Consider the following 13773-nt stretch of genomic DNA (forward strand, 5'->3'; position numbering starts at 1 on the left):
ATAAAATACTACACGGTCTAGCTCCATCCTATCTTGCCGATTGTATTGTACCCAATGTCCTGGCCAGATATCTGCATTCAAAGAACTATGGCTTATTAGTGATACCCAGAGCTCAAAAACGTCTGCGGGTTTTAGAGCATTTTCTATTCGGGCTCCAGTACCCCCGGTAACAGTAAGAGTTGCTACCTCAGTAGAAGCATTTAAGTCCTCTCTTAAAACTAATTTGTGTACTCTAGCCTTTAAATAGTCCCCTTTTTGGACCAGTTGATCTGCCGTCTCTCGTCTCAGCTCTGCCCCCCTCTCTTGCGTGCAAAGGTTATCATGTGACCACGGATCAGCCTCCACGGATGAGGCACTAGCTGTTCCAAATCGGGACCTGGGGTGGTCCACTCCTCTGTACATCAGTTGATGACATCTCCGCGCCGCTGGCTTGTCTACATGCAAGAAGATCCCCTGCTGGCCCCACTTTCTACTGAACTCGCACTTTATTAACTGTATCCACTCGGCATCCGTTGCAATGGTCACCCAAGAGGGGGTCCCCACATGTGTGGTCCCTTCCATGGTTTCCAATTGTTCCCATTGGGTTGAGTTTTTTCTTGCTCTGATGTGGGATCTGAGCCGAGGATGTCGTTGTGGCTTGTGCAACCCTTTGAGACATTTGAGATTAAGGGCTAAAGAAGTAAACTTTGATTGATTGATTGATTGATTGATTGATTGATTGATTGATTGATTGATTGATTGATTGAATTTAAATAAATCTAAAACAAAAACCCAATATTTTGACACGAAGGAATTTTATTGTCAGAATGTCATAAAGGAACCTTTTTTTAATATTTTACTTGAATGCATGTAATTTATTTGATAAAAAATTGCAAACACTTTTATCTAAAGTCCAGTCAATGTGTACTTTGAAGTTAAATGTGCCAGCAAGCACCCCAGTTGGCGTCTCCTCATTCATCTTTGCACTGATGTATGCATTGACCTCATCACTGGTGTGCACTGTTTAGGTAAATGAGCATGTGCACTCAAAATAATTAGTGTGATTAATCAGCATTTGTGCACGATATATGCCATCATTTGTTGTGTTAAACACGTTATCTTTGACTGACCTAAACTTAGACACACATTTGTCTGTACAACGTTTTCCAGAAAGGTTGTACCAATGTTTAAAGAAGTATATGTCATGGTTAGTTCCAAATGCCAACGTGTATTTCGGTGCAATAAAAAAGTATTGCAATTGAAGTAGAAGTAGTACACAAAGGTTGACTCCCCAGTCCCTAGTCTTCCCAAAAAAAAAAAAGCTCAGACGCTGACACATTCCTGACGGCACAAGGCCTAACTTGTTATGGAGGCTTGTTCACGGGGCTGTGTTAAGGTGAATCCAGACACACACGCTGGGATATGTGCAACCAGAGGGGCGGCGTTGATTTAGGCGCTACTCGCAGAAAGAAGAGGGTGGAGGGGGGGGGGGGCTGGCGAAGGGCGGATGGGGAGTGTGTGGGGTGAGTCTCCCCTGACTGCATTGGAAGAGCCTCCAGCCTTTGTGGTTCCTTTTGATCAAATCTCTGTGAAAGATGAGTGTCATGCCCTCTTCCAGCCAGCTGTGAGGGGACTGCCCTGTGACTCCAAGTGTGTGTGTGTGTGTGTGTGTGTGTGTGTGTGTGTGTGTGTGTGTGTGTGTGTGTGTGTGTGTGTGCGTGTGTGTGTGTGTGTGTGCGCGCGTGTGTGTGTGTGTGTGTGTGTGTGTGTGTGTGTGTGTGTGTGTGTGTGTGTGTGTGTGTGTGTGTGTGTGTGTGGCACCCGCACACCTCTATGCGTGTGCGTGTGTGTGTGTGTGTGTGTATGTGTGTGTGTTTGTGTGTGTGTGTGTTAAGGCAAGGGAGGGGGCTCCAGAGGTGAGAATGCCGAGTGGGAGGATCTCATTCCAATCCCATGTGCCCAGTTTCTACACTCACACACACACACACACACACATACACGCGCACACAGAACATCTTGAGTAGTTTAGTAGCCAGTCCATGGCAACATTAGAGGAGAAAGCAGAGGAGGCGTGTGTTAAGTGAGAGTAAAAGTGCACACATCGCTGTGCTTTAGTGTGGAATAGGTGTACCAGTGTGTACGTGTACATGCAGCACACATGCATTGGGAGTTTGGGGTGTAGACTCTTTCTGATCGTGAGAGCAGGGGAGTTGGAAAGAGTTTGTTTTGCGGGACAGCTGGGAATGGCCAACCTCGGTGGTACCTTTGGAAGCATCTGACTGACAATGGCGGAGGAGGTAAGAAGAACACTAACTTCTTGCATGGGAGAAGTTTGACATGTACGATGAGGTGTGCAGGCACATGTACTCAGGTGTTTTAGGGTTGCACTTTTTGTAGTCGCACGCACATAAACTGGAATATGTGTGCATTTAAGCTCTGATTGCACAAGTATGGGTGATACATAAACATGCTTCTTATTTATTTTCAAATACCCTAATATACATAATACTGGATATTTTTCATACTGTATGTTTTTGTTTTTGTTTTTTAAGAATGGGGTTGGTTAATGTGGCTACTGTAACTAAGTGATTTCCCATATTTACCTGTAACATTGCTCATCTTCCCCACACATGTTCTCTGTTGTTCTTTTGAAGCAAAAGTGCAAGTCTTGACAAGACGTACTACTTGTTCCTTTTCAACATTGTTTGATAATGTGTTGATGTCAGCAACCAGTATAATAGTTGAAGTGTAAAATACTCTCATTTTCAAATGAGCCTTCAAGATATACCGCACCCTGCCACCCAAAGGCTCTAAAAGTTTCGAATATGAAAAAGTGTATAGTAAGTGTGAGTATGGATACAAAGTATTGTGTCAATGCTGAACTCTTTCAAAATGTCCAAATATTCCAACAAAATATAATTTCTTACACATTCCTAAAAAAATGTCAGTATTTTTAGTTGTTCCAGTTCTTGTTTTGTTGTTAAATTTCCATTGATAACTCACTTTTACAAATTCTTTACAACATTCTCACATTTCCCAAACCTTTTTGATCAACAGAAGTGCAACTCATTGGGGTCACCAGGATATCTAATGTCCATGTTTTGCAAATTCTTAGTTTTCCTGGAATTCCACATTCGTCAGCCAACAAACTTGCCGTGAAACGAAAGTAACTTAATTCATCAAACAATTATATCGTCAAAACAAATGAAAATAACATTTTGACACGACCCAAAAATTCCCACTTTTCACGTAATTCCACATTTTGTGTACAGCATTTTATTTCATTTTTAGTTAATCAGCTTTCACAATTCATTTTGACAGAATTTGTCCCCTTTAATTTTCTTTTATTTGGTAGGGCTGATGGATATTGCTGAATTACTACAAGCAGAAAAACTCATTGAGTTATTTGCTGCTACTGTTTGGTATTGGCATATTTTAATATTGGTCATTTGTTCAGGACTTGAACAAAGTGACATTAAATAAAACAATTCATCATGCACAAAAAGTAGCAGGAAGAAGCGGATCTTATTTAACCATTTCTCGATTTATATTACTGATAATTCATGCACACTGTAATGTTTCATGCGTTTAAATATCACCATGTTCTAATATGGACAGTACAGAATTTGTGTAGGAATACAGTGCTGTCTTCTGAAGTTATGAGGGAGGGGAAAAAAGCTTAAAAAAATAGATATGAGAACAATAATAAAAAGAATTGTGATGATTAAAGATACATTCAAGATACATTTATAAATGGGCAAATAAATAGACAGAATATAGATTATGAAGTAAACAAGTGGGAAACAAGGAAGAAGAAAAGACAAACAATATTGAAAAAAATGTAAATCAAATGTACAATCAGTGAATAATAATAAAAAAACTAAATTACTAAACGATTTAAGATACATTGATGAATAAGAAACAAATATTAAACTAATACTGATGATAAGATTTAAAATATAAAATAGATATGTCAATAAGAATAATAATATGACAAATTAAATTGATTTGATACAAATGATGAAATTATTTTGTAATTATTTGGGGAAATAATTACAAAAGTACACTTCATTCACCAACAGTGTTACAAAAAAGATCAGTTAGAATAATACATATTGTTGGATATAGAGAACATACAAATCCTTTATTTATTGAATCAAAGTTACTGAAATTTTATGACATAGTGGAATTGCAAACAGCTAAGATTATACACAAAGCAAACTATAACCTGCTTCCCAAGAATATACAACAATTCTTCTCAATAAAAGAAGAGAAATATAAACTTAGAGAAAAATGTAATTTAAAACATTTGTATGCACGTACAACTCTTAAGACTTTTAGTATATCAGTATGTGGAATTAAATTATGGAATCGATTAAGCAAAGCAATCAAACAATGTACTAATATGATCCACTTCAAGAAACTCTTCAAACTAGAAGGGTTTACAAAGTACAAAAAAGAAGAACTATGATAAACATTCTGATTTTACTCACCCATTCATTCTCAAAATAATCTTACTTATCTCATCGTATGGAATAAAATTTACTTCACCAATTATTTATTTATATATTTATTTTTATCGTAATTACTTATTACTTAAGGAGTATACATTGTGAATACATTGAGAACAGGAAGTGAACAAAAGTTTTAGCAACTGTTATGTAAAGAAAAGGGGTAGGATTAAATAAGCTCTGCTTCTTCCTACTCCTTTTCGAACATGTTGAAAAGGGAAACTGGAAATTGTGATGATCATGTTGTATGCTTGCATGTTCGAAATAAACTCAAACTCAAACTCAAACTCAAACTCAAACTCAAACAAATTTGAGTAATCTAACATACAGACTATAGATTATGTAGTGCTAAACAAGAAATAAGAAAAGGCAAAATAATTTGATGGAATTTTTTTAAATGAAATATACAGGTGAATAAAATAAATGAAAGCTATTCAAAATGATCAAAGATGAATGAATTAATAAGCAAATATGAGGAAACAAACTAACAGAATGTAACGTGTGAATTGATGAAGCACAAACAAAAAAAGGAAAACATTTGGGGAAATAAAACAATAAAATTGTTATGTGCGATGTCATTTAAAGTAAATACCATCAAGTACTGTACTGTATATTTGACAGTGTTGTCTGAATATGCATTTATGCATGAGTCCTCACCTGCGAAAATGTGTCGGATCACTTCTCTTGTGTCTTTTTGGTCTTAGCTTCCGTGGGATACACGATTGACCAACAGTGGGATGAGCGTTGCAGCAACACATTATACATACTTGTTTGGGTACTTGTGTAGGCGTGTAAACAATGCTTAAAAGATGCAAGACACAAACGATTTTACTTGAATAACAAGCGGAAATATAAGTCAAATTACAAGAAAAACAAACGTGTTTATTTTTACTTTTAGACTTAAGTTGTCATTTACGACTCGTGGCGCAGTGGGAGAGTGGCCGTGCGCAACCCGAGCGTCCCTGGTTCAAATCCCACCTAGTACCAACCTCGTCACGTCCGTTGTGTCCTGAGCAAGACACTTAACCCTTGCTCCTGATGGGTGCTGGTTGGCGCCTTGCATGGCAGCTCCCTCCATCAGTGTGTGAATGTGTGTGTGAATGGGTAAATGTGGAAGTAGTGTCAAAGCGCTTTGAGTACCTTGAAGGTAGAAAAGCGCTATACAAGTACAACCCATTTATTTATTTATTTATTTAAAGGTGATGACCCTGAAGAAGATACACGGGACAAATTGAACGAATGACTATAATTGTTTTGGGGGCTTTTAGCAGATGTTTAATTGACTAAAACATCAGGGTAAATTGTCGTATGTAGGAAGAATAATACAATAGGGGGCTTTTTAATTATACTTTTGTTTACAATGTATGTTAGAAATGTAAATTAGAAAAAAAAGTTAGTCTGTCATTTAGTCAAACAGGTGTCTTTTAATTTGTTGCTTGTCGTAGTAATCCATACCATTAACTCTCACGTATTGGCGAGCATCCGCATTGTTAATAGTTTGTGTATGTGTCCCTGTTGTCTGGACAGATGGGGAAAAATGCATATATTACACGTTTAGTTCATAACATATAATAACACGTTGGGAAGACTATGTCTCCTGGCTCGCCTGGGAACGCCTTTGGATCCCCCGGGAAGAGCTAGTACAGGTACCAAAATAAATATTGATACTTGTTGATACTTTTCCAAATAAAGGGAACGACAAAAAAAAATCAATATTGGCTTTATTTTAACAGAAAATCTTACACTACATTACGGTCAAAGAAAAAGTTTAAAATATAAATTTAAACACATTGGGCTTTTTTGTTGCCCTCAAAAACAATTTACAATTTTACATATTACATATAGTCTGCCATAATCGAAGATTAGATTGACAAAGTTTTACTGACATTATATTAAATTATTCATGATGTATTGTTGCCACTCCTGGTCTGTGCTTTAAGAAAAATGCTAAATACAAAACTATGGATAAATGTACACAGATAAGCCATGTGGCAGGTAAAACAGATATATTAAAGACAAAATGCAGATAGCAGGAATTTGTTGGAAAATTCAGTCATTTCACCTACATTGGTTGACTGCTAATTGGGCAGATATAACTACGCAAATATTTGGCATCGAGCCATGCAGCTGTGTGCGCGTCTGCGTATCTACATGTTAAGTATCTACATGTTATGTATCTACATGTTATGTATCTACATGTGCACAGCAGGGGAGCTGCTTTACTCAAGAGAGTAGCTTATGTGTGTTTGTGAGAATAGCAACGTGTTGGCTGAGTAATGTCAGTCATTGAGTGGGCGAGTAAAGAGCGAGAGAAGGAGTTTGCTGACCTACTGTTTACCCAGGTCTGAAGCAAAAGTGATTATACAAATCGCCACATTTGGCGAGTTGTGTTTCAATACAGCTGTTGTGAGAGTAGCGTATGTGAGTGTGCTCCTTTAAGAATGGCAATATGGGGGGGTGAGTGACGTGAGCAAGTGAGTGGGCAAGTAAGGAGAGGTAGCGGTAGCATGTGCAGGAGTGTCAATAGCATGGTGGATGTCCGGGTGTGCCCTGTGGAAATAATAAATAAAGTGACCAAGTTGTAACTAATCAACGGCCTCGTGTTTCCGACCAAAGAGCGGAACTTTGCGGACCCATTGCCAGGGAAAGTGAAGGGTGTTACCCCCGACAAAACATCGGACCTGAAGGGAACACGTTCCCTGCGCTGCTCGACCACGGGCTGGGAGCCGACAAGCAGGAAAGGAGTAGAATAGCAATTTCAACGTGGCATCTCCCTGTTTAAAGCATCAGCTTTACAGTTAGTTTTGAAGCCCAAATACCACCATATTGCGCTTCACGCACCCCATTTATTAACCAGTAGAACTGTCGTTTTTTTGCCATTCTAGCCCACCACGATTGTTTGTATGCACTTTGTGTGTGCGTGTCGAAATACTCAACATCATGCGCCTCAACTCTGTCGTCACCGCGGTATAGCGGCATTCAGATGAAAGACTGTTACCGGTATTTTTCAAAGGTGGTATTGTACCGATTTCAATTGATCAGTACCGCAACACTTTATTATATAAGTACCGCAATATCGTACAACCCTATATATATATATATATATATATATATATATATATATATATATATATATATATATATATATATATATATATATATATACAGTATATATATATATATATACATAGATGTGTATATATGGGGATGGTGTGGCATCCTGACGGTTCATGGTTCGATCCCCAGCTTCTACCAACCTAGTCACGTCTGCTCTGTCCTAAAGCAAGACAATTCACCCTTGCTCCTGATGGGCCGTGGTTAGTGCCTTAAATGGCAGCTCCCGCAATCAGTGTGTGAATGTGTGTGTGAATGGGTGAATGTGGAAATAGTGTCAAAGCGCTTTGAGTACCTTGAAGGTAGAAAAGCATCATTTACATATATTATGTATATATCATTTAGATATATATATATATATATATATATATATATATATATATATATATATATATATATATATATATATATATATATATATATATATATGGGTGTAACAATTCCAAAACTTCAAACCATGTTATGAACATCAATCAGCCCAGGTAAGCTGTTGCTTTTTTTTTTTTTTTGTCATTATACTTTTTAAGTTTTCTCCACTAATTCTCACTGTGCTTCATTACGTGTTTCTCTGTCAGTCTGGGCTTTGGAGTAGTTGCACATGTGTCATTTGCATGCGTGTGTTTGGTGGCGTGCCAAGTCGACCTAGGGCGCATTAACCAGGAAACGCTATGTAGAAAGGACCAGCTATCTTACCAGCACAGTCGTGTTTTACTATATTGTGGAAACAGAAAAGCAAGCCAAAATAAACAACCACACATTCAAAAACAAGCCCCCCCCCCCAAAAAAAAACGCAACCTGTGACTTACCAGCTTTGTAACTGACTTGAGAAAAAAAAAGTTGCTTGCAACACGCTGACTTGGGAACACAACTGTCACTAACAACTAGGGTTTCCAGTGATACGTCCCAGAGATCCATCCATCCATCCATTTTTCAACCGCTTGTCCGTCTTAGCGACGCAGGGGGCTGAAGCCTATTCCAGCTGCACTTGGGCGCAAGGGTACATCTTGGACAAGTCACCACCTCATCACATTGCCAACACATTCACACTCACATTCACACACTAGGGCCAATTTAGTGTTGCCAATCAACCTATCCCCAGGTGCATGTCTTTGGAGGTGGGAGGAAGCCGGAGTACCCGGAGGGAACCCACACAGTCACGGGAAGGACATGCAAACTCCACTCAGAAAAACCCTGAGCCCGGGAATTGAACCCTCTTATTGTGAGGCATAAGCACTAACCACTGCTCCACTGGGCTGCCACTCCCAGAGATGTGGATGGAAAAAACGTTGGTCTTGTTTAGAGAGTGAAAGCTAAACTTGTCATTTAGTGAACGTTTTTCTTTGTCCATTTCTGCTCTGGTTGTTACTGTGACTCAAAATCAGCTAGAAAGCTTTTTTTTTTTTTTTTACCACCGCCACATTGTGGACTGAAGGTCCCAGGAAGCTCGATATTTGCGAGAATAGAAAATATAGTACCATTAAAAGAAACTTATGTTACCTTGTAATCGCATTAACTTTGACAGCCCTACTGATAATATAATTTTTTACAAGTTTCAATATTCAGAATAATTTTTATTTGTGATTAGTTTTCAAATAACTACTTATTTATTTACACTTTGAAATTAATTAAACATGTTCTGTGTTTAATAATTAGACTTCAAAGACCCACTGTGTATATTAAAACATATTTTAATTTAAAAAATATATAATATTATTTACAAATATTTGTTCTAAACAATCTAAATAAATATTCTCAATAATATTTTCAATGATATTACTTGATGTAATTTCTTCCATTTTTACTTCTTAGAATTATGTAATTATAGCTGTTTTTAAAATAATTATTTAATAATGAATCAAATGAAACACTTTTTGTATTATTTCTAGGCTTTGGGGATAAATTGTATTCAAATATTGTATTGAATGATTTAAGTAGTCGTATTTAGAATTTATTAATAAATTCATTTCTGTTGTTGTCTCTTGTGTCCTATGTACCTCCATCACATCTTTTGTGCTACATGACCCTGAGGAGTGGGCAGCACGTTGGTATAGGGGGTAGTGCGTGTGCTTCACAATACGAAGGTCCTGAGTTCAATCCCGGGCTTGGGATCTTTCTGTGTGGAGTTTGCATGTTCTCCCCGTAACTGCGTGGGTTCCCTCTGGCTTCCTCCCACCTCCAAAGACATGCACCTGGGGATAGGTTGATTGGCAACACTAAATTGGCCCTAGTGTGTGAATGTGAGTGTGAATGTTGTCTGTCTATCTGTGTTAGCCCTGTGATGAGGTGGCGACTTGTCCAGGGTGTACTCCGCCTTCCGCCCGAATGCAGCTGAGATAGGCTCCAGTACCCCCTGCGACCCCGAACGGGAAAAGCGGTAGTAAATGGATGGATGGATGGACCCTGAGGAACCACACACACACTTGCACACACAGACACAAAGAGACACAAACACTCTCTACAACTTGTATTCCATTGCTCTTTGCATATGATTGTGTGTGTGTTTGTGTGTGTGTGTGCGTGCGTGCGTGCGCGCGTGCGTGGGTGCGTGCATGCGTGCGTGCGTGCGTGCGTGTGTGTGTGTGTGTGTGTGTGTGAATTGGCATCTTCGCCAGTCTTACATGGTGCGAACAAATTGTGCAGGGTGTGTTTACTGAAGCCGCGTGTATCTTTTACCCTGTTAGCATTCCCTCAAACTGCGCTGCAGCTCCTTTGGACCCCCTCTCGTCACCTAGCTACACTCACACACACACACAGCAACATGGACGCTGCCACTGAAAAGGCTTGTGTTGATTTGTCTGTTAGATGTGACAAGATTGTCAAAATGCAGGAGTGATTTTATATTAATCAACAACAGCTGAAAGCTACACTCTCCCATTTTAGCCTCAAACTGCATTCAACGTCTTCATTTTTCATTGTGACTTTTTAAAATTGTACAGTCAAAGACAATAATACAAATATACTTTTTCTCGTATATAACTTTCCTTTTTGGAACCCCGCTAATTTCTTTAGGCCTTTCTAATGCAGTTATTTTTAGGTTTTGCAGCATGTTTCTTTTGCATTTTTTGTTGACCCTGCTACATTTAAGTTATTGCTGCATTTTTAATTTGCATGTGTTTTATAATGGTTTTGGTTTTAGATCATGTTCGTGTTTGGAGCCTTTGCCTGTCGGCCACCATAGAATAGTTATTTAAATTAGGGATGTTTTATGCTGCTGACTCCTATACCAATCATCCATCAGTATTAAGTGTAAATGTTTTCATTTATTAATGGTGAGTGCTATTGACAACGTAACAATATCAACACAACATTATAACTATTTCCATAATCTACTTTATTACATCCAATTGTTTGATCAAAACAAAATCAATAGTGCACACAAATTACACAAAAACAAAAAACCTACCATCTTCTACACTTGTAAATCTTTTAAGTTTTGCCCTCAAAGCAAAGTCCACCTATGTCCAGGTAATTATTTCCTTGATTTGTAAAAAAAAAAAAAGATTTTGTGAAAATAAAAATAAGTATCCGCTCCTTCCCCCCCCCAGCGAGGTGACGTTCCACGTCCCAAGTGGAGGAGTTCAAGTACCTAGGAGTCTTGTTCACGAGTGAGGGAAGAGTGGATCGTGAGATCAGTGCCAGAGCTTGGTTCGCATTGCCGGCAGTAAGTCGAACACATTTCCAGTGAGGGTTGGACTCCGCCAAGGCTGTCCTTTGTCACCGATTCTGTTCATAACTTTTATGGACAGAATTTCTAGGCGCAGTCAAGGCGTTGAGGGGTTCCGGTTTGGTAACCGCAGGATTAGGTCTCTGCTTTTTGCAGATGATGTGGTTCTGATGGCTTCATCTGACCGGGATCTTCAGCTCTCGCTGGATCGGTTCGCAGCCGAGTGTGAAGCGACCGGAATGAGAATCAGCACCTCCAAGTCCGAGTCCATGGTTCTCGCCCGGAAAAGGGTGGAGTGCCATCTCCGGGTTGGGGAGGAGACCCTGCCCCAAGTGGAGGAGTTCAAGTACCTAGGAGTCTTGTTCACGAGTGAGGGAAGCAGATCGGTGCGGCGTCTTCAGTAATGCAGACGTTGTATCGATCCGTTGTGGTGAAGAAAGAGCTGAGCTGGAAGGCGAAGCTCTCAATTTACCGATCGACCTACGCTCCCATCCTCACCTATGGTCATGAGCTTTGGGTTATGACCAAAAGGATAAGATCACGGGACTAGCGGCCGAAATGAGTTTCCTCCGCCGGGTGGGGGGGCTCTCCCTTAGAAATAGGGTGAGAAGCTCTGCCATCTGGGAGGAACTCAAAGTAAAGCCGCTGCTCCTCCACATGGAGAGGAGCCAGATGAGGTGGTTTGGGCATCTGCTCAGGATGCCACCCGAACGCCTCCCTAGGGAGGTGTTTAGGGCACGACTAACCGGTTGGAGGCCAAGGGGAAGACCCAGGACACGCTGAGAAGACTATGTGCTAGACGAAGTGGCTGGGGAGAGGGAAGTCTGGGCTTCCCTGCTTAGGCTGCTCGGATAAGCGGAAGAAGATGGATGGATGGATGGATAATAAGGGTATGCGGAAATGGTCTTTTGTCATTGATGTCAGGCTTAAGAAACTCCAAATCTGCCATCAGCAAACAGGACTAAAATTGGGTGGGACCTTATTTGTATTTGTTTTAGGGCCAGAAATACATGCCAATGTTTACAGCATTAGCGTTGACCAATAATTGAACAATATTATATTTGTCAATATAAACAAATAAATTATAGTTGCATATTATTTACGCATACAAAGTTTTCAAGGCAGAAGCGTATCAGAAAGTATCCAGTAACAAACGTGTTTGCATTATTCAACTTACGCAATCATGAGCTTAACATAATGAACTATTGTGGCCCCCAAATGTTGCCAGGGGTAAAAAAAACAAAAACAATTACCACTCCACTTCAACTTAAAGACAGTATAAGTCAATTCAAGGTGGTTAATAATAAACACTCTGGTGTTTTCCATAAAAATACCAACTCATAGTAGTGCCTGGGAAAATATAATCTTGTTTCGAAGGTACTTTAGCTTGAGCACAGAAAATATATTTGCTGTAGAAAAAAGCAATGTTACAACTACGCTACCAAGAAATGTAGTTATCATTTGTACTTATAATGCTGCTACTGCCCAACACTCCAAATGCCAATATTTACTTTGTTTTTCGGCTCGGTTACTCTGATTTTAATCGCACTGTCGACATCATGTTAGTGAGAATACCCACACATACCTGTGGCACAGATGTAAAAGTTTTATCTGGACAAGTTTACACTGCACACCAAATCTGACGCGACCATATCTATGGTGGCGATATTTATTTTATTTCTTAGCAGTAGTAGCGACTTCCTTGTTGATTTACAACAGGGGTCACCAACACGGTGCCCGCGGGCACCAGGTCGCCCGTAAGGACCAGATGAGTCGCCCGCTGGCCTGTTCTAAAAATAGCTCAAATAGCAGGACTTACCAGTGAGCTGCCTCTATTTTTAAAATTGTATTTATTTACTAGCAAGCTGGTCTCGCTTTGCTGGACATTTTTAATTCTAAGAGAGACAAAACTCAAATAGAATTTGAAAATCCAACAAAATATTTTAAAGACGTGGTCTTCACTTGTTTAAATACATTCATTTATTTTTTTACTTTGCTTCTTATAACTTTCAGAAAGACAATTTTAGAGAAAAAAATCCAACCTTAAAAATTATTTTAGGATTTTTAAACACAGATAACTTTTTACCTTTTAAATTCCTTCCTCTTATTTCCTGACAATTTAAATCAATGTTCAAGTATGTTTTTTTTTATTGTAAAGAATAATAAATACATTTTAATTTAATTATTAATTTTAACTTCTGTTTTTTTGACAAATAATATTTATGAAATATTTCTTCAAACTTATGATTAAAATAAATAAAAAATATTCTGGCAAATCTAGAAAATCCGTAGAACCAAATTTAAATCTTATTTCAAAATCTTATGAATTTCTATAAAAAAATTTGTTCTGGAAAGTCTCGAAGAAATAATGATTCGTCTTTGTTAGAAATATAGCTTGGTCCAATTTGTTATATATTCTAACAAAGTGCAGATTGGATTTTAAATTATTTAAAACATGTCATCAAAATATATATTTATTGTTAGAAATCATTAAGATGATCAGTG

At 38.7% G+C, this 13773-nt stretch overlaps 1 protein-coding gene across 1 annotated transcript in view; it reads left to right on the forward strand.

Annotated features, from left to right (window-relative positions):
* Nucleotides 1-1939: 1939 nt before the first annotated feature.
* bnc1 (basonuclin zinc finger protein 1) overlaps nucleotides 1940-13773 on the forward strand; it is a 49376-nt gene continuing 37542 nt past the window's right edge. The window contains exon 1 of the mRNA XM_061884407.1: nucleotides 1940-2276. Within this exon, the coding sequence (XP_061740391.1) occupies nucleotides 2265-2276 (12 nt within the window). The 5' untranslated portion in view covers nucleotides 1940-2264. The remainder of the gene's footprint in view (nucleotides 2277-13773) is intronic.

Source organism: Nerophis ophidion, linkage group LG02 (genome assembly GCF_033978795.1).
Source record: "Nerophis ophidion isolate RoL-2023_Sa linkage group LG02, RoL_Noph_v1.0, whole genome shotgun sequence".
NCBI classification, from domain to species: Eukaryota; Metazoa; Chordata; class Actinopteri; order Syngnathiformes; family Syngnathidae; genus Nerophis; species Nerophis ophidion.